Here is a 22,854-nt window from a genome sequence, read left to right as displayed (position 1 = left end):
AAAAGAGAGGAGGTGAAATTTAGTTATGCTGGACCTAGACAAACAGTGGTGTTAAAATTTAAATTGTGCAGGGGCAGGCATGCCCCTTAATTTTTTAAAGACAAACATGGAATGCCTATCATTATTAAGTTTGTTCATCCTGCATCCCAAATTACAGAATGAAACCAACAATGATAAAGAGAGTCAGACACATTTTTTTCTTCATCATAAACTTCAAAATTTATCAAGAAAAACTGAGGGCTTCCCTTCCATTTCGCAATTTATGGTTTAAGTACACAGACCTAAGATATTCATTTAATTATGAATCACATGTTCATTCAAGTCTTGATAAAACAAATATACTACCCAGGTATTGATAATCACACATGCACATGCAGTCACAGCCAAGGTGGTGATGAAACTAAAAACAACGCTACATACATTTGAAGAACACACACAATATGGCTTCACTAAATCTATGAAACCAGACAGATAATCCTGATATCCCTTACTGCTGATGAGGACCAAGTCAAAGCAAGAGAGAACAAAATGTACATAAGATCACAATGCAGTAAACATAATGGGGATGTACTTACTCTGAGCTCGGATTGTGATCATTTTATGAAACAAACTTGTCCAGTAGACAGCAGGAAAGCTTAATCACATGGCTTTAAAAAAAAAAAAAAAAAAAAAAAAAAAAAATCAGTCTAACTTACGCTTTCGGCAATGGATGTAAGGATCACCGGTGAGATCTTGTGGACAGAAGCATATTGGGTTATGGTTGGAAACTTCACAGAGGGCACTGACTCCGCAAACGCCTGGGCAGGGGTCAACACACTTTTGTCTGATGCAGGCCAAGCTCAATGGACAATCGGAGTTGAGCACACATTCTGGCCGGCACCTACACAACAATTACAATCATATCACAATAAATGTCTTTAGAAACCTTTTCTTTCACTTCTTTCACTCATAAATCTTTCTATTACTTACTTGTGGTAGGTGGGGGCGCTCACCAGCCACTCACTCGATGTAGTGCTGCTATGGGTGTCTGACCTTTACTCTCTTCTGTCCTTCCTCTTCTGTCTTTCTTTCTTTCATTCTTTTCTCTTCCTTCTGTCTATGGGTGACTTTACATTCACTCTTCTGTCTTTCTTTCCTTCATTCTTTCCTCTTCCTTCTGCCTATGGGTGACTACACTGAGTGACAAGCCAAATGGTTTCCTGTACACCAAGAAACCATTTACCACACTGTGAAGTAACCATGTAACCAAATTATGGCACCTGGTGGTTTAGTCAGTAATTAAGGTGCCCGAAACAGATTGAGCTGGTGCAGGTTTATACCCAAGGGGTGGTTGGGGCTCACTGCTCATGAAATGCCACTCAGGGATGAGTGAGGCTGGTCACTCTCATCCTAAATGTCAGGAACAACTTGCCTAGCCCCAGGCTCCTACTCTGTTCGTGAGGCAACATAGGACTGGATGATGGATGGATGGATGGACTTTACTAATTCTTGAACTAAACATGCACTCATAGTACCCTTCTGGCCTTTTGTACCTTCTTCCTTGCATGAGAGGGAAAAAAAAAAAATGTAACCAATACAATGATGGTAAATATTAATTAAAACAAGTCTACATTATTATGAGTAAATGCAGAGAGTCATGTGGAAGGCCTATCAATACAGCAGTTAAGCTTTAGATACATACTAATGAAACTTGTATACAACTAGAATCTAGGTGGCTAAACTCTTAAAGTGGTCCAACCCCTTTATTTTGATGACCTATTTTTTAGCTTATTCTTGCAATCTCCTTATTACTTACTGACCTAAGGAAAGACTTTTCGAAGCAAAGGGGTTAGACAGTACTGCCATCAACCCTCTGAAAATCTCCCAAGCTGAATAAATTTGTCTGGAGCTAGCAAAATAAAATGTGCATCACCATACTTCTGAGGGCTAAACAACAGTAACAGTGCATCAACTTATTTGTTATACCTTCAGGGGCTGAAAAGCCCTTTAATATGCATCTTTAAATTCTGTTCCCACCACTGCCCAAAGACAAGTATCTCATGAGGTTCGAGAGACCTGTCAAAATGAAGGATGGCCTGATTCTTCCAAAGTACAGGGCAGTCAATATGTAGTACGAATATTATGCATCCCACTTCTCACGTGTTGTAGAGGCATCTCAATCATCACTTACCAACCACCAATATAAATGGAGGTAGGTATTGGAACCTACCATCCCCTCACAATGTAATGAAGCTACCTTCAGGTGATTCTACAATGAGACAAGCCAAATGACTTCCTGTAACCCTGGAAACCATTTACTACATTGGATGGCTACTGTATAACTAACATATACAGGCTTGGTGGTCAGGTGGTTTAGTTAAAGCACTCTAACTGGATGTTGCCCATATGGGTTTGAGTCCACAGGAGGGTCAGGGATTATTGCTCACTTAATGCCCCTTAGGAACTGGTCACTCTTGCCTTAACCTCTTGACTTCAGTGGTCTTTAGTTTATTCTTGGTACTTTCAGATTACTTTATTCAATTTAAAAGCTTTTTTGAGCTGCATGTTAGATATTAGCTTCATTAGCCCCTTCACTGTAATAATTCTTCCCTAAGTTGATTAAAATAATCTGTTAATAGCAACAATAAAAACAGAAAAGGTGTCATCATATTGACTGGGTTAAATGTCTGGACTGAGCAGCCTAGCCCCAGACCCCAATGCTCCTGTTTATCATCCTGTTTGCCTGTTTGCTAGTCTGCCTGCATGTTTGCCTGCCTGCCTGACTAACCTGGGAGGCTTGCCAATGAAGCCTGGAGAGCAAGTACACACAGGACGTCCCTTCTGAACATGGCACCCTGCATTGGGACCACAAGGGCTGGGGTGGCATGGGTCTTTAGATGAGGGAGGCAACGGCATTGGTGGGGCTGTGAGGAGGAGAAGGCAAGATAGAGCTGAGATGCAGAGAAGAGGGCAAGAATGTGGGGAACAGTATGAGAATGTAACAAAGAGTACAAGTATGTAAGAAAGAAAGCAAATGTGTGGGAAGGAGTGAGGCATGTGGAAAAGGGTGAGACATGTAGGAAAAATGAGATGTGGGGAAGAGAAATGTTGGATACATGGAGTAGGGAAAGAGTAAGACATGTAGGAAAGACCTATGTCACAAAGAGTGCAACATATGAGGGAGAGAGTAACCTAAAATAGATACTGAGAATAGTGAGAAATATGAGAAGACACGATTAAATATTACTAATGGCCTTGGGCAGAAGGGACTAATAAATGTCCACAAGTAAAATTTGCATACAACAATATAAATAAATAAAAGTAAATATGTTTAAAGGGCCTTGATAAATATTTTCATGAGCTGTCAGAGACAAGAGTTTGCCTAACAGTTCACCTCTTCTACTTTTTATTAACCTTTGCTGACTACCGTAATTTTGCTTCTGTTGACTAATGATCCTAAGCTGAGAGAGGCATGGCATATTCTTTTGCCCACAGATGAACATCTTCAATTGGATGCATCATGGACCAAGATAACCACGCCAAACAAGTGATGTAAATGCAGTGGAACAATAGGTGAATTTTTAACCCTGACTATACAAACTACATTATAATTAGCTAACACGTGTGTGTGTGTGTGTGTGTGTGTGTGTGTGTGTGTGTGTGTGTGTGTGTGTGTGTGTGTGGTGAGGTGAGTCATTACTTATAAACATACAAAGATGTCAAGCAATTCTCATCGCTCAAATTATTTGAGATCAATATCATAATGTTTATATCAGTGCTAACTCGATCATTGATAATTTTAGTATCCACAGTTAGGAGCCAGTGTCTTTACATCTATAAATGCAAAGCAACATGATTTTAATATAATGCTATGCTGTTAAATTATTTCAGTATGACTAGATGATCACTTGCTTACAAACTGAAGCTAGTCAGAGTATGGTTGCATTCTCTGAAACTCCATAATACCGTATATAATTAACTGTGTTGCTGCAGATTCAGAAAATGGTTGAATCTAAGAAGAGCGAATTAGCTAAAGATTTTCGCCAGTGAGCATACACAGCACTAGACATCAATGCTATTACTATTATAATTTTTATTTTTATTATCATTATTAATATTATCACTATTATTATTATTGTTATCATCATCATTATCCATCATCATCCAGACCTCCTTTCCCACCCTAGACAGAGGTGAGGGGTAGCAATGTCCAGACAGTCTAAGCTGCCCAATCCAATAAGCCATGCTTCCATGCACTCATCATTCAAGTCTCCAGAATCCTGGCTCCATCTGATATGCCAAAAACTTTCACCACATTCTGCAGCTTCACATAAACGTATCCAGTAGGGTAAATCCTGACGCTGTCATGTTAAAAAAGGGTGCCAAATCCCTGATCATGCACTTCTCACAACATTCATCTAGCCAGCTCAATCTCTTGTTAGTTCCCTAGCCTCACCGACTTCCATACCTCTCTTCCTCACACACTCATCCACAGTATCCCTCCACCTTCCCCTTGGCCTACCTTGCCTCCTCCCTCCTTCGAATTAGCTCAGATACACCTTTTTCACCACTCTAATGTTATCCATACTCTCCATGTGACCATACCATCTCAGTACACTCTCTTCAATTTTGGTGTCCACAGACTTCCTCACTCTGCATCTTTCATGAATCACATTACTGTATTTTGTATCCTATCCCCTCTGTACACCACATAGATTCCTCATCAGTCCCATCTTCACTGCTCTCGCTCCTGACTTCATTTTCATGTCACACCACAGTCTTACATCCATATGTTAAAGATATGTTAAAGTTGGCACTAACACTCCTTCCTGTACGCCTCGTGCAGCTGCAACACTCAACCCTCTATTTCCTATCAATGCCTTCATAGCACCAGCTTCCTTGTGTCACTCTACTTTCCACATCTCTTGCACATTTTTGTCTCTTTTCTATCACTGTACCAAGGTATTTGAACTCTCTCACCAATTCCAGTCTCTCCAATCATTGTAACATCACACTGGGAGTCGCTTTCTCTCTTGATTACCATTACTTTACTCTTTTCTGCATTTACTCTCAAGGCACAATGCTTACAGACATCAACAAAACTCTGCACTAGTCTGCCAAGTTCTTGTCCGGCATTTGCAAGTAGAACTGCATCATCAGCATACAACAAATTTGAGATATTCCATCCATCACCATTCATTATCAATGCCATCCCCCTCTCCATTACTCAAGTTTTTACTTCTCTCGTCACCCCATCCATATAAATACTGAATAACCACGGGGACATCACACAACCTTGTCGCATGCCCACATCGATCGTGAACCATTTACTTAGATGCTCATTTACCCCTACACATGCCTCACTACCATCATAAAAACTCTTGATGGCACCTATTTCCACAATCCTTCTCTATCTACTTTGTCGTATGCCTTTTCCTGATCCATAATTGCCATAAACACCTTATAGTCCTTCTCGCAAGCCTTTTCCACTATCTGTCTCACAGCAAATATTTGATCCACACATCCTATACCACTCCTAAAGCGACCCTGTTCATCACTCACTAGGACTTCTGATATCTCTCTTACTTTCTCTATAATAATAATTATTATTATTCATCCATATACCTTCCCTACAACACCCAATAAACTTATGCCATAATAATTCTTGCACTCACTTAGCTCACCTTATTTTTGTACAGGGGTACAATCACAGCCTTTGTCCACTCTACTGGCACAGTTTCACTCATCCATGCCTTCATATATATCTCCAACAAGCATTTCATTCCGCTCTCTCCACTACACTTATTCATCTCTGCATACACCTCATCAGTTCCAGCTGCTCTCTCATTTTTCAGCCGCTTCACAGATTTCTTCACCTGTGCGAGTGTCACATTTCCTGGCACTCCATTCCTCCTCCGCACACCCCAAAAACCAATCATGTTAACAGTTGCTTTGCTCTTTCCATTCTCATTCATCAGACTTTCAAAATATTTTTTCCATCTGGTCCTTACGTCATCCCCATGGGTTAATAATCTACCACTTACATTCTTCACACTTTCACATTTCTTGCTGCTGTCACTTCTACATTTCTGCACCTCTTTCCAGAATAACTTCCAATTTTCAGAGTAATATGCATTCATTTTTCTTCCTAGACCATCATTTACATCCTTCTTTTTTCTTCATCAGTCTCTTTATATGCTTCTTGCTCTCAATATATTCAGATCTTATTTCAACTGAACCCTTGTCATGTAACCACTCTAGCCTCCTCTTCCTCTTTTCCTCCATTGCTTTCTTAACCTCTTCATCCCACCATGCCATACCTTTCTTCTTTGTTGTTACTCTTGCCACACCAGACACCACTTTAGCATTCCTAACTAAGCAATCCCTATATGCATTCCACAAGCTGTCCAGATCCATTTCATTCCAATTCACTGATTCCAACTCCTCTACTTTGGTCCCGTATTCATCTGCCATTTCTTTGATCCTCAGCTTCTCAACTTTCAGTCTTTCTCCCTGACTGCTCCTCTCTCTCCTGGTCCACCTCACTCCTCTCAGCTTTATCTTGCACACCACAATCATATGATCTGACAGACTTTCACAGCGTCCTCTTACTGCCCTCGTATCAGCAACCATTCCCAGCACTGACCTCTCTACGAGCACATAATCAATCAGGCTCCTTTCAACACGATCCCCGTTCCCTCTATACCAGGTATATTGACGTGCATCTTTGTGTTTGAAATTCGAGTTACAAATGCACAACCTCCTTTCCTGACATATATCATCATTATTATCATTATTATTTTTATTTATATCCAAGGGGTGGTTGGGGTGTATTGCTCATGTAATGCCACTCAGGGATGAGTGAGGCTGGTCACTCTCATCTTAAATGTCAGGACCAACTTGCCTAGCCCTGGGCTCCTATGCTCCTTATGGGGCAACATAGGATTGGATGTTGGATGGATGAATGGATTATTATTACTACTATTATTATTATCATAACTGTTATTATTACATATTTGGTGCTCCCGATGGGGGAACACAGGACTGGATAATGGATGGATTATTAATATTATTACCATTATTATGATGATGATTCTTCTACTACTGTTATGTTATACACAAGTACAGCAACCAGTTATGCAAAACTGCACTAAACAAGCAACTTGAACCTCTTTAGTCCAAGGAAAGAGAGAGAGAGAGAGAGAGAGAGAGAGAGAGAGAGACAGAGTTTAGGCAAAACAGCACATTGTATCTTAAAAAAATAATAATAATAATCATGACTGTGCATTAACAAAGTAAAATTTGGTTTAGACAATGATGTAAATTGAAGAATAGTTCATGGTTGTAAAGTGATTAGGGGAAACGTCCTTGGGTGAAAATAAGTACAGTAATAAAATGGTGTGATGTTAGGTAGTTAGAGTAGCAAATTAGTCCCTGGTCGAAAGTCACAGAGGAAAATGGCTCTAGGGTTTACGTAGCAGAATGTTCATGGTTGTAAAGTATGCAGCAAAACAGTCCTTGGTTGTTACATAGCAGAATGGTTCATGGTTGTAAAGTATGCAGCAAAACAGTCCTTGGTTGTGAAGTAAGCAGCAGAATGGTCCTTGATTGCTAAGTAGGCAGCAGAATGGTCCTTGGTTGCAAAGTACATTAGAAAACAGTTCTAGGTTGTAAAGTAGCAGAACAGTCCTTGGTTGTTAAGTAGGTAGCAGATTGGTCCATGGTTGTACACACTGTTGCAGAATGGTCCTTAGTTATAAAGTAGGTTGTAAAACGTTCTTGGCTGTAAAGAAAGTATCAGAATGGTCCTTGGCTGAAGTTGTATAGTGTTGTGCCAAAACAGACACTGACTGTCAAGTCGGTATTAGAAAGTCCTTGGTTGTACAGTAGGTCAGGGATTTATTCTTGGTTATAAAGTAGGCAGAAAAATTGTCCTTGGATGTAAAGTGGGCAGCAAAATGGTTGTAGGATTTAAGTCAGCCTTACATGGTTTGGGATAGCAGCGTGAATATGGGTCACCAGTGTAGTCTGGTCTGCAGTAGCAGAGAGGTTGATGACTGATGACTCGACATTCAGCATTAATGCCGCAAGAGCCAGGGCAAGGGTCAACACATCGCTGGTTCATGCAGGCATAATTTGGTGGACAGTCTGTGTTAACTGTACAATCTGGATAGCAGTCATAATAAGGGTTGCCGAAATAGCCTAGAGGGCAGGTGCACTTAGCGACATCATCCTCAGTTGAACAGAAGGCCCCAAGTCCACACGGAGAAGCAGCGCAGGGATCTATTGGTTGTTTATCTGGGGGGAACTCCACCTCTGGATCGACTTTATCCAAGACTGGTGGGGAATAGTAATTGCTGTCACATACATATCCAAAGCATTTCCTTGACTCAATAAATACATTCCAAAACTTCCAAAATTTGGATTGCAATATCTTAACAGAATTATATTGTTTCAACATGTTAATTATAAAAGCAAGAACCCATCTTACTTAAAGAACATTTGTAGAAGGGATCGCCAGTATAGCCAGCAGGACAGTAGCAGATGGGGTTGTGAGCTACCACTTTACACAATGCCTCAAGTCCACAAGTGCCTTCACATGGGTCTCGGCATTTTTGACTAACACATGCTGAATCCAAATCACATTGCGAGTTGGTGATACACTCAGGGGCACATCCCGTTGTGAAAGGATTTCCAAAGGTATCAGACAGACACTTGCACACAGCAACGCCATTCCGATCCTGACATTCAGTATTTGGACCACAAGGGTCGGGAACACACGGATTGGTAACTCCAACAGGTGGGATAGCTATATAGGAGAAAAGGAGGCAATGGATAAGGTGAATGGAAGGAACCCTCCAAAATAAAAAAGCATCATTAGAAACTCCAACCCAAACTGACAAAACTATGTACAGTACATACAGTATATCAGTATAAAATGTTATATCTGCAGTATATATACATCTCCAAAATACAGCATCCTATTCATGAAGCTCAAAATAATACCTCTAACTGCATCCTAAAGAGGGTGTAATAATTACTGGTAATGATGCCAGTGCACAAAGTGAGAGGCCAGCTCTGGAAAAGCATATACAATATCCTCTTGTCACAGAAGTAAATACAGCACTGTATAATATGACAAGTGAACACAACAAAGATACTCTGGTCTTACAAATTATGGGTCGTATTCTGCAGTGGGTGAACGGGTCCCCGGTGTAACCCTCAGGACAAACGCAGACAGGGTTGTGGCTGACTATGGAGCATTGTGCATTGGTACCACATGAGCCAGGACAAGGATCACGGCATTTTTGACTGATGCAAGCCAAAGTCAATGGACAGTCACTGCTTACAATGCACTCTGGGTGACACTGCACATATGGATCCCCCTTGAAGCCCTGCACACAGGTGCACAATGGTTGAGAGCCAACTGATGTGCAGATGGCATTACTACCACAAAGGTTTGGCTGGCAGGGCATATCCACAGGTGGTGGGACTGTAAGTTGTAGAGTATAATGTTTAGTGAGGAGACAATCATAATTAAAAATTTCATTAAACATATATCTTACTACTTAATGTTATAATCAGAATTATGATAACTGTGATTAGCATACCTGAAGGGGGTGGAGCAGGACGACATATTCTGAATGGGTCACCCACATAACCATCAGGGCAGGAGCAGATCGGGTTATGGTTGATAACATTGCACTCTGCTCCCACACCACAGGCTCCCACACATGGGTCAATACAACGCTGGTTGATACAGGCCTTGTCGAAGTTGCAATATGAATTGGTGATGCACTCTGGTGTGCAACCAATTTCCGGTCTTCCATAGAATCCAGCAATACAAGTACAGGATGCAATACCATTCTCTACTTTGCACTCAGCATTGGGCCCACATGAAGGAACACATGGTGTAACAGGTGGGGCTGGTGGCTGTGGCACCTCTGGGGCAGGGTCTTTTGGAATTTCTGAAATTTACAATTCCGTAATGTATGATAGTACTGTACTCTAAATATCATGCACATCATAAGGAAATTTCTGAATCTGAGACACTCTAACATACACATTACAGTACAAATACTGTAGTTACAGATTCACAATATACTGTACATGTAAGCAAATTACAGTTTACAGCAGGATCAGACACATTTCTAGTGTAAACTCATTCAATCATCATCTAATCCAATGTTGCTCCATGAGGAGTGTAGGAGTCTAGTTTAAAAACTTCAGGAAAAAGTATTTACCTTTCTTGAAGCAGTTGCTGAATGGATCACCAGTAAGTCCATCAGGGCATCTGCACACGGGATTATGAACCACCACACTGCAGACAGCATTAATGCCACATGAGCCTGGGCATGGATCCACACACTTGTAGTTGATGCATGCCTTACTCGTAGGGCAGTCTGAATTAATCGCACACTCTGGTCGGCAAGGTGACCCAAAGAAGCCTGGCAAGCATGAACATACTGCCTTTGTTTTGTCAGGGGAGGGACGACACAGGGAGTTGGGGCCACATGGGCTCGGCTCACACAAAGGTGGAGGTGAAGGCCGCTTGGCTGGGTGTGAAAATGAAATCAGTCATTAGTGGAATTAGTCATTCATTCATTCATCATCTAATCCTGTGTTGCCCCACATGGGGAATAGAAGCCCAGGGCAAGGCAATTTGGTCCTAATAGTTGAGATGAAAGCGACCAGCCTCACTCATCCTTGAGTGGCATTATGTGAGCAATAAAACCCAACCACCCCTTAGATATAAACCTGCCCAGGCTCAATCCTATTGGAGTGCCTTAATTACCCACTAAACCACCAGATGCCATAATCTGGTTATATGGTTACCAGTACCACCAGCATAGTATATGTTTTCCTGGTGTAGCTACAGGAAACCATTTGGCTTGTCACTCAATGTAGAGTCACCAACAGACAGAAGAAAGGGGAAAGAATGACAGAAAGAATGGCAGATGAGGAAGGAAGGAAAGAAGGAGGGAAGAAAGGAAAGGGCAGTCACCTGAGAGCAGCACTACACTGAGTACGTGGATGGTGAGCATCCCCACCTACCACAGTGGAATTAGTCAATGTAATTAAATATCAATATAACCATCCTGATCTCTGTTTCCTACCTAAGGATACGATGAAGCATGGTCCAGAAAATAAGGAAGTGAAAGAACAAAAGAAGGGAGAGCTCTAAACACCATGCCCTGTGAAAAAGGTCAGATGCTCATTCACATACCAATCATTTCATTTTTTTTGTTTTGTTTATAAAGGCTCCAACATGCTTACATGCATCAGCCTTGGTCTCCTAATGGTGGCTCTCCATGCCACTCGATCTCTGGCTGCCTCCCTATTCAGTCCTTCCATTATCCCTGAGATCATACTCTATGACCTTGTCCCCAGTCTTTTTTTGGTCTGCCTCTCACAACCCCATCCCTAACCTTCACACTTCTCACTTTCTGCACCCAATTATCATCCCTCATCCTCTGCACATGCTCAAACCATCTCTATCAACCCCTCCTCATCACAACACCAATACACTCCAGTCCCAGTCTGCCCCTTAACTCCGCCATCATAAACCTAGCCCCCCACCCCACCGCCCCAGGCCTTGCATTCAAGGATGCACTGCATATCCACCTTATCACTGTCATTTCTGTATGTTTGCGCCTACAAATATCCTCTTCCTTTACTGTCCAGGTCTCACTACCATACAGCAGGACTCTTGTTTGGCAAGCCACAGTTTGCAAATAGGAGTATTTTTCCCTTCGGCGAACAAATTTTACATGGAAGTCGCCTTTTGGCAAGGAGAAAATACTTCCACTTCTAAACCCAGTAAACTACAGAATAAGTAAATCTCACAAATGAGCAAAAAAGCACGCTGTGATCGATTATTAAGTCTTTCCTTGTCGCCATTGTGAATGCTTAAAACCTCATTATATGATTCTAATCATCACAATGTGTAAATAAATATATTAATTGCTCGTAACGTATTTCGACTCGTAGTCAGTTTGGCTACTAAAAATTTATTTGGCTCATAAATCTGAAACCTTAGGAGCCAAATGGCTCGCAACCATCGGCAGTTAGCAAGAGCCCTGCACAGCATTACATGTTAGCAAGAGCCCTGTACAGCATTACACTCCAAACACATGCCATATACAAAGATCTCTTACCACACAGGGAGAGCCTTTTTGATGTCAGGCGAAGCAACAGCTCCCTGAACTTCTTCCATCCACTCCTCACTCTAGCCACAGAGCTAACTCCAGCCCCACCTCCAGCACATAACATGTCTCCCAAGTAAAAAATACTCCCCCACACATTCAAGAGACCCACCAGCAAGATCAATCCTTTCACACCTGACAATCTCCACATGCTCTCCCTGACACACCACACATATGAAATCAGCATTATCTCACAGTCTATTTCTAATACCACTATATCTCTAATACACCCACTTATCACAAACACTGGTCATGATGGAATTACTTGCCACACCCTTGTGGCAAACTGCACATGGCCACTCTCCCTCTTCTTTGACAGTACTGCCACCAACCCTACTGTACATACCATCACCTTTTTTTATCTGCATTTACTCTCAAGCTCTTGTTCCCCATACCACCTCTCCACTTCCTACAGCTTTCCTCTGCCTTCTTTTCATATTCTGCAACCAACACCAAAACATCAGTATGCAACATCTTCCATTGGAGTCCATCTCTGAAGCCACATGAGAGGGCATCAAGCATCACGATAAACAATAAGGGGCTCAAAATTGACCCTTGATGTAAACCAACTGCCACAGAAAACTCATCACTCAAATCTCCACTCACTGTCATGTCAATGCAAGCACCCACACACGTAGCCATCACCACTCTAACCAGCCACTCCTCAATCCCAAGCTTTCTCACTGCTCACTTCACCACCTCCCTAGGGACTCTGCCTTCTCCAAATCAACAGAAACAAAGTACTGATCCCTTTTCTTTCCTACATATTTTTCCTAAAGCTGTCATGCAATGAATATGGCATCAGTGGTCCCTTTGCCTGTCATAAACCCAAACTGCATCTCACTAATATTCGTTCTTTCTCTAATCATTCATCATTCATTCATTCATTGCCAGACGCCATGTATCCCAAACGGGGTGGCCAAGGGCTTAGAGTTAATTGTTTCACAGAGAGGGGCACTAATCCTCCACCAACTCCACTTGACACGTAGGGAGAACGTAACCTTCTACAATTCTCTCCATTACCTTCATCATCTGGTCCAAAAGTTTTATACTTCTATAATTTCCTCTTTACAGGGCATCACTCTTCCCCTTATAGGCCTATGCATTTACAATCACACTCTTCAGCCAGTCATCCAGGAAAACACACTCATGTACAGTGGGGCACCAATTTTCGCTACAGCAGGATTCGCAGAATCCACTTTCGCGGCATGCACCAAATATTCCCTAACTTCCACTTTTGCTTGAAAAAAATTGATTTTCGCACACAAATTTTGGGTTTGGGACAATATTTTGAACTTTGAATTTCCTGCACCGCCCGCCCGCAACCCACCGCCATCTTGAATGACGTCATGTCAACACTCTGTCCACCCATTCCCGCCATTGTGTACGAGCGTGCTAGCTCCATTGTGTTGGATTCTCACGGTTCAATGGCCTCTACTATACCTGGTAGTGTGGGGAAAGGGCCTGGTGGTGTGGGGGGAGAGCCTGGTGGTGTGGGGGGAGGGCCGGGAGGCAGTGGTGGTGATAAAAAGTGGCCAGGACATTCAAAGTCGGGAGGAAAGGCCAAGGCTAAAAGAGAGTATCGTGTTGGAGTGAAGAAACGGCAGTATAATAATGAAATGAAAAGGAAGATAGTTGAGTTTTTATTGTTTGTATCTCACAATGCAATGTACAATAGTGATTTGATGTACTGTATTGCAAGTGAAAATGAAAATCTGATGTTACTTTAGGATAATCGGGAACCAATTAGCCTTTTTGCCATAAAGACAATGCCCCAACTTTCGCTAATTCCACTTTCGCGCATTATTTTTGGACCCAATTAGGAGCGAAAATTGGTGCCCCACTGTACTGTATAATCATACAGTATTTGCCAAATTAGTATCGTAACTACCCTCACTCCTGTATCTCCTGAGATCTTCAGCATTTCAGCAGTCAACCCAGACACACCTGCTACCTTCCCCAGCTACATCTTGCCTATTGCCCTGCTCACAGTAGCTGCATCAATCAAAGGCCAAGGGCCAAACTATGGATCCACTGACTCCAAACAATTCCTGTTCTAGTCAAACTCATTCTGCAACCGGTTATAATGCTCTCTCCAGCCATCTGTAATATCCTCACAGTTCACTGCTACCAGTACATTTCCTTCATCATTCTTCACACACTTCTCACCTGTGATATCACCGTTTTTCCTCTTCAGCTGACTTGCCAGCTTAAAAAACATATTCTTCCTTCAACGCTATGTTGGTTAGCCAGTAAAAGTCTCTGAGACTCAGACTAATGAACCATTCAAGCTCCCTAAATTAGGCTTTGGGCTTGGTTACTGAAATAACACTGGAGAAAAATATACAATGTTACAGCTTCTACTTACGTTTTGGGAAACATGATCTGAAGGGATCTCCAGTGAGGTGGCTCGGGCAGTAACAGATGGGGTTATGGTTGTCAACTTCACATTTGGCATTGGTGCCACAAACTCCAGGACAAGGATTCCGGCACTTTTGGCCAATGCAAGCTTCATCATCATCACAGTCAGCATTGGTCACACATTCAGGGCGACACAATTCATTAGGGTCCCCTATATAATCTGCGATACATGTGCAGACTGGTGAACTGCCTACCACTTTACACTCTGTATTAATACCACAGGGAGATGGGACACATGGATTAACAACACCTGGTTGAGGTGGCACTTCAACAGGAGGAACTGGTTCAGATATTTCCTTGCAATGCAAATATGGATTTCCCATGAACCCAGCTGGGCAGAAACATACAGGACGGTGAGTGTTAACTTCACAAAGAGAGTTTATGCCACATGCACTGGGGCATGGATCAATGCAGCGAGTACTGATGCAGGCCAAATCGCTACTACAGTCACTGTCCACTTCACATTCAGGCTTGCAACCTTCTATTGTGTCTGCATCACCAAAGAAACCAAGTAAGCAGGCACAGACAGGGCGATTGTTATTTCCAACTGAGCACTGAGCATTGGAGCCACAAGGTGATGGTTCACATGGGTTGTCTGGCTGAGCCTGGCATTGAACACGTGGATCACCATCATACCCCTGGCGACATCTGCACTCTAAACTGTCTCCTCTCACATAACATTCAGCATTCTGGCCACAGACTCCAGGACTGCAGGCTGGTGGAGGAACTGTAAGCAAAAAAAATGATTTAAATTTTATTTAGATAATAATGCAGTAGTTGAAAAAGCACTGTACATTATCACATTAAAATATTGTACCAACCCAAAATTACCATGCTCTGTACAGGTAGAAAAGAAATGTATTCTAACAAGTCACAACTTTTTACATTCACCAGCTATCATAAATTAGAGGAAACTGGCAAATCAACATCAGTGATGTCAAAGAAACTTAAATACGCGATTTTCTTTCGTTTAAGGAGGACTTAACCTTTCAGTAAGGGAATGTCTTTTTTATGTTATATTCTTGTACTACTGGACATTTTATTCAGCCTGGGAAAGTGCCCTTAACTGAATAAAAATTTCTCAGGAGACTGCAAGAATGCATATACTGTAATATAGAACACATCACTAGCAATGTTTCAAAATGTTAGTCCTTTATTTTTCTGTTTTAACAATTTTATTCAACAGTACTGTTGAGTGAAGATGAATGGGAGTTGCAAGGTTTGGTGAATGAATTTGGGACAGTGTGTAGGAGGAGGAAGCTGAAAGTTAATGTAAACAAAAGTAAAGTTATGGTGTTTGAAAGGAATGAAGTCACAGAGTGTGCAGTGAGGTTGGATGGTGAGGATATGGAGAATGTGAGTGCATTCAAGTACTTGGGTAGTGTGATGAGTAAGGATGGAACTTTGGGGGATGAAGTGCGTGCAAGGGTACAGCAGGGAAGGAAGGTTGTTGGTACACTGAAAGCAGTGATGAGAAATAGGGAGGTGAGTATGGAAGTTAAGAAGTCACTGCATGATAGTACTGTATTGTGATCCCTACCCTGACATATGGAAGCGAGGCATGGACCTTGCAAGAGGGGAACAAGTCAAGAGTGAGAGCAGTGGAAATGAGTTACTTGAGAGGAGCATGTGGAGTGACGTGGAGGGACAGGTTGACGAATGAAGAAGTGAAGGAACGCTGTGGGGTGGATGTGGATGTGGTTGAGAAGATTAGGAGAAATACACTGAGGTGGTTTGGACATGTGAAGAGAATGGAGAATGAAAGACTGACTAAGAGGGTGTATGTAGGTGAGGTGGAGGGAGGGAGAGGGAGAGGTAGACCGAGGATGAGGTGGAGGGATGGAGTTGAGAGGTATATGAGGGAGGGGGGGGTGAGTTGGGGTGAGGGTAGTCAAATGGTGGTGACAGAGCGACTTGGAGGCGTTTTGTCTGCGGCCACCCTTTGTGGGATTAGGGCGTCGGGCTATAGATAGATAGAACAATTTTATTCAGTTTGGGAGTAACTTTTCAAATTGGAATTGGATACAGCCCCTTCATCTCGTTTACTAAGAAATAACCCCCCAAATTATATGAAAAAAAAAAAAAAAAAAAATCTGGAGATAGGGAGGATAACCAATAACATACATAACCACATTCAAGGAGTTAAATAAAGGTACTTCTGATGAGAATGAAGGTCTTACCTCTACAGCCAATGTAGGGGTCACCAATGAGGCCAGGTCGGCAGAAGCAGGGAGACTTCCTATGTGGGTCACACAGAGCACCAGTGCCACATGGAGATGGAACACATGGGTTAACAGGAGGCTCACAACCTCGGATGGTATTTGGATGGCCCACAAAGCCTGGCAAGCAGGTGCAGCGGTGGAAGCCATTGACCACATTGCATGCTGTGTTTGGCCCACATGGTGACGGTTCACATGGGTTCGCTGGTGGGCTACAAGGCACTGAGGGAGGATCACCTACAAACTCTGGTAGACAGAAGCAAACTGGTGAACCTTGTACCAATCTACACCCAGAATTGGGGCCACATGGGTTGGGTTCACATTCATCTCCTTCTGGAACTGGAAGTGAGAAAGAAATGCTTATTCAGTTCAGTCTGGCTACTGCTATGTTATTTTACTCAACTTAGGAAAGACCCTCTTGTGATGACAGGATTGGAAACAGGTTTCATTAACCTCTTCAGACTGTGGCCATTCTGTTTATTTTAGCTGCTGTCAGATGATTTTTTACTTTTAGCTTTGAGTAAGTTTCTCAAGCTGATGAAGAATATTATGACAACAATTAGCCCAGATTATATTATTCAACCTAATGGAGCTGTACTTGGGCTGTAGGAGTTAGAAACAACCTGTCTAATCTGGCTATCCCTAGAGAATGTTATTAAGCTTAGGAAAGACATCCATGGACTGTACAACTTAATACTGTACATTCATATGCTGTTAATTATCCATATCTCATTCTTCACAGTTCTCAATAATGGAGGTTAGGATCGTATTATTAAAACTGACAAAGCAAGTGTACAAGCTTCCAATCTTCTTATACTAATTTCTGATGCATGTGATAATGACTGAAAACTTTAACCTTTCTGTATCACTGCTGACTACAAGCTGTAAAGTGGGATGCAGGCTAGTCACATAATAATATGCGGTCATTTCATAAATGACCATAAAAAATCAGGAGATTGCTTACATCACTGTGCATTCAGTTTTAATAATACAGACCTTAGAATTAAAGCAATAAGAAAAGGAATGCACTCACTGCACTTTTCAAAGGGATTGCCAGTTGTGCCTCGTGGACAAACACAGATGGGATTGCCATTGTCCAATTCACAAAGGGCACCTTCGCCACATGGGTCGTTGTCACATGGGTTGATTGGGGTGTTGCAGCCATGAACTGGGTTACCTATATAGCCAGGTGGACAACGACACGTAGCACGATGCTGTTTTACCTCACAAATGGCATTGCGGCCGCATTGGCAAGGATCTTGGCATTGGTTGTTGATGCATGCTTGGGTAGGTGGACAAGCACTGTTGTCACGGCAACCAACAGCTGTGAGAGATACAAGCAACATTTAACAAGACACATTTTCTAATAACAGTACAGGTCTCAGTGGTGGATCAATCACACTAAATTCAATACAAGAAAAACAATGCAAAATTCCACATCACTCTTCAGTCGATATTTGTCTTTGCATTTTCATGTCATGGGCAACAAAAGTCAAATCATGTCAAACAATACTGTCAAAAGGTTAAAGGATGAAACAAGGATTTTGCACTGCTGAGGTTCTCTCATCATTATAGTTTGTCATATTGCTAAGCAGTGAGTCCTTTACAAGATAATTCCACCCTATCTGAATCTTAATGCATACATGGGAAAATCTCAGTGCAACACAAATGTGAACAGCTCACCTGGAATACTGATCTACCTGGAGTTTACTAGCTTTAATTTCTTTAACCTAGCATGAGGGAAACTATATCACCAATGTATTTTGGTATGTATGTACCACCAGTAACTTCTGCAAATAAACACAGTATTCTCCATGCAGCCTGGCATATTTTAAAGAAAGCAAATGTCTCACTGGAGAAACTGGTTATGTAGGAGTCACCATAGGTGCCCTCTGGGCAAGTGCAGACAGGGTCATGGTCAGAGATGGAGCAGATAGTGTCAGAGCTGCAAGGGTTTGCTACCTGGCATGGGTTGGGGCAGGTGGATTCAATGCAAGCTGCTCCCACAAGACATGCTTCATCATTCCTACAGTCACCAGATGCAACTGTGGCATAGCCAGACTTAAGGTTTTGCTTTTATATTCAGTGATGTTAAGAGTCTCACAACAGTATTCAGCTTCACTAAATCTGGCAACAGGAGAGAAAGCCTTATTTGACTGAACTTGTATAATACAGTACACAAACTGAATTCACAAAACACACTACGAAGGCTTCAAATTTTTCTACTACTAAACTATCTGAGAATATTTATAATGAATCTTTGATCTTATATACACTAAGTATATTTTCTAACCCACCTATTGCAGTGCTTTCTACAGGCACATTACTAAGGTTAATTTCTACTTACAATGTACCTGAAATTCAGACCTCAAGGTATGGATGCTATACAGTACATAATTTACAAAATATGCTAAGGAAAGGTAGCCAAGAGGAAGAAAAAAGGCATGCAGTGATTCCTGTACATATGAGAGAGAATCCGTAGATGTGCAATACAGTTCTACATGCTGGCAGTCTTATACAGGTGAAGTGTCTTTTATCTACAAAGCTTGGTAGTAGAGGACTCTCAGACTGGGGAATATTCCTAAATTTAGAAAATGCACTTACCGGTAATTCTCATTAAAAACACTCAAATTATGAATTACTATACAGTATCTGTCATAATTATGAATTACTAAACAGTATCTGTCATCACAATAAAGAGGCACCCACAAAACTGTATTTCTGATGATACAGCTGATGTTATCCTATCACACACCATCGAGAAATTTATATTCTGATCATCAACAGCTTATTTACAGCATTTTACTTATCCTTCAGATGATGAAAGCATTTAAAGCAGCAAGTGTCTACTGACATTATTTAAGTTTATCTTATTAAAATATGCTGTCCTTAACCTAATGTGCCAAAAGCATGTGAAAGCTCATTTTTCAATAACTTGTGCTGTTGTTTAAAACAGAAGGTTGACTTGCTTACCGTCAAAATAAATATACAAGTCAATGGAATTTTGCATGAATAAAGTTTGTTATTCAGCACCATTAGTGCCACCCTATATCAAAGTCAGACTAATAACAACCCACAGGATGGTTGGCACAATACAGTAGCACAAAAGAGAGATCTATCTAAAGCATGCCTGGTGAAATGGGCAAGACACTCACACACTCAAACTAAAACAAGATTGGAAAAAAGAATAAATAAACACGATCAGCACGTCTGAAATGTTTAGCATCTTTCAGCTCTGTACATCAACAGTGAAAAGATTCATGTTTCACAGTTGCTGTGTCTACCTAATCTATTTGATATGGTGATGTCTTCATATATTGTATTTAATTTTATTTTTGCTGATACCAGACATTTTACTTTGCCTAGAAAAATTCCCTAGTAACTGTGGGATAAATTAAGACTTTTTCTAACTTCTCTATGTTAAAAAAAAGTTCCCTCAGATTTAATGAAATCACCTGAAAATATATAGAATACAATCAAATTAATGACATCACCACATCTACCTGAAGAAGTGAACAGATGAAAATAAACAGAGAAAAGTATGTGGACTATCTTTTAAAAAATTAAAATCAAACTTCCAGAACAAATATTAGTGTTCTAGCAAAAAAAATAAAAAAATAAATATATACTTTTCTTCAATATACCAATTTAATACAACACCTCCAGTCTGATGGTGCATTTATAAACATTCTTGCTGCATCTAGATGATTTTATGCAGCTTTACAGTACATAAATTACAGTAGTGAAGGGATTAATCAAGGCTATAACCTACCTCCTTCAATTAAAAACATCTTGCTTCAGCTAACAAAGATCATCTGAAAATAGCCACGTGGAGAGCATGGAGAGCAAGAGACTAATGAGGAGAGAGTATGCAAGTGAGGTGGAGGGGGGAAGAGGGGGGGGAGGGTAAGGATGAGATGGTGGGATGGAGTGGAGAGGTATATGAGAGAGTGAGGCGTGCGCTGGGAGCACGGCAGTGAAATGGCGTTGGAAAGGGGGACACGGAGGCGATTTGTTTGTGGCCATCCCTTACAGGATTGAGGTGTCTGTCAACAGATAGATAGACTTATACAGGAGAAATGGGGTGGAAACAACAATATCACACTCTGACTTACGGATTGCACACTCGATGTAGGGGTTGCCACTGTAGCCAGCTGGACACTCGCAGTTGGCTTTGTGGTTGACAGCTTGGCAAATGGCTGTAGGGGCACAGGCATCTCCAGAACATGGGTCGATACAGTTACGCGAGAGGCGGTCACATGCCAGGTTGGTTGGACAGTCCTCATTGTACTGACAGCCAGGTTTTGGAGTGCTCACTGTTGACAGGGTATAATACCAGGTATAAGTAAGGGTGTAATACAAATGGGACAAACATGAGGTACAGTGATAGAGTCACACATTACCATCATAAATGGTGCTGTCTGCAGCACTTCTCCACGATCATCACGAGCACGAAATGCGCACAGAAAATTGTGCTTGCTAATTTCTCTTCGTTTTCTTCTTGATATGGTTTTGTTGAAAACAGGACAGTCAGTTTTTTTTACACAGTCTCAAGTCCTACTTATTTCTGTCAGTAGAGTAATGTCTGAAGAATTATAGTCAATGAAGAACACTGGCAAACATGCCTAAATACAGGGTGAGAAAGAAGTCGTATGGAACAGAAGAAGAACTCTAGACTAGCATCCTAACAGGGAGAGTATCTAATGTGGCACTGGACAGCTAGCCAGAGTATACAATATTCTGCTTTAAATCAAGTTCTTTATACACTATCCTATCAGTACATAAAGATATGAAAACAACACTGAAATACAGCATGTCTAAACCTGAATGTAGCCAGATGAAACTGGAAGAATATGTCTTACCAATGTACTCTTAGCACTTCACCACATTGGATTCTTTGTGGATATGTTTGTTTCAGAACCTCAGTTTCTTGTTGGAAAGCAATTGTAAATTTCAACTGAAGATCATTTCGATTTAAAGACAAGAATGTGGATATGTGAGCAAACTGAATGCACTATTACTGTACAGGTAAATTCAGTAGGGTAGTTAGGGATGCAAGTCTGACAAAATGAGTTACAGTATTTCAATACAGTACTGCTATGGGTCAGTACAATACCTCATTACATACTGTACTGCAACAGGAAGTATACTGCAAGCATTATGAAACACAATCAAGTAGACTATGGTTGACAGTATCCATCCATCCATCATCCAATCCTACATTGCCCCATGAGGAGTGTAGGAGCCCGGGGCTAGGCAGTTGGTCTCGACATTTAAGATGAGAGTGACCAGCCTCACTCATCCCTGAGTGGCATTACATGAGCAATCAACCCTAACCATCCCTTGGATATAAACCTTCACCGGCTCTATCCGACTGGAGCGCAATAATTACCCACTAAACCACCAGGTGCCAAAATTTAGCTATATGGTTACCACCCAGCATAGTAAATGGTTTCCTGGTGTACAGAAAACCATTTGGCTTGTCACTCAGCGTAGAGTCACCCACAGGCAGAAGGAAATGGAAAGAATGAAGGAAAGAGAGACAGAAGAGAGAGTGTAAAGTCACCCGTAGGCAGAAGGACAAGGAAAGAATGAAGGAAAGAACAGAAGAGGATGGATGGAAAGAAGGATGGAAGAGAGGAAAGGGCTGACACCCGATAGCAGCACTACATCGAGTGAGTGGATGGTGAGTGCCCCCACCTACCACATACACTTTTCATATTCATGCTATACTGAATACCATTTCAACATTTCAGAGCAATGGCCGAACTTGTTCAAGAATTCATCATTCAACTACAGTATTCACAGTCACACAACCATGTTTCTCCACTGCCCATACAGGTACCAACATGTATGCAGTTAATTGCTCTTGAAGCTTCATCCTGTTATATAATGAATGCCAATGATGACATCTTGCTACCTTTTTTTTTTTTTTAGAACAAGTTTTTTATACATTTAAGAGCATGTTTCTTCCATACAATGCTCAGATTTCTGCTTCTTACAACAGAAATCCCATGGAATGGTAGAGA

At 41.5% G+C, this 22,854-nt stretch overlaps 1 protein-coding gene across 1 annotated transcript in view; it reads right to left on the bottom strand.

Annotated features, from left to right (window-relative positions):
- Positions 1-22,854, bottom strand: part of dpy (fibrillin-like protein dumpy) — a 442,341-nt gene that overhangs the window by 140,795 nt on the left and 278,692 nt on the right. Inside the window, 12 exon segments of the mRNA XM_080267992.1 lie at positions 696-880; positions 2,768-2,870; positions 3,367-3,393; positions 7,966-8,316; positions 8,471-8,788; positions 9,152-9,472; positions 9,591-9,923; positions 10,224-10,535; positions 14,554-15,333; positions 16,787-17,164; positions 17,859-18,149; positions 20,941-21,141. Coding sequence (XP_080124118.1) covers positions 696-880; positions 2,768-2,870; positions 3,367-3,393; positions 7,966-8,316; positions 8,471-8,788; positions 9,152-9,472; positions 9,591-9,923; positions 10,224-10,535; positions 14,554-15,333; positions 16,787-17,164; positions 17,859-18,149; positions 20,941-21,141 — 3,600 coding nt within the window.

This window comes from Coenobita brevimanus, chromosome 26, assembly GCF_032717465.1.
Source record: "Coenobita brevimanus isolate Jiangsu-jjx chromosome 26, ASM3271746v2, whole genome shotgun sequence".
Taxonomy (NCBI): domain Eukaryota; kingdom Metazoa; phylum Arthropoda; class Malacostraca; order Decapoda; family Coenobitidae; genus Coenobita; species Coenobita brevimanus.
Note: the sequence above shows the minus strand (reverse complement) of the source record. Positions and strands in the feature narration are given on the sequence as shown.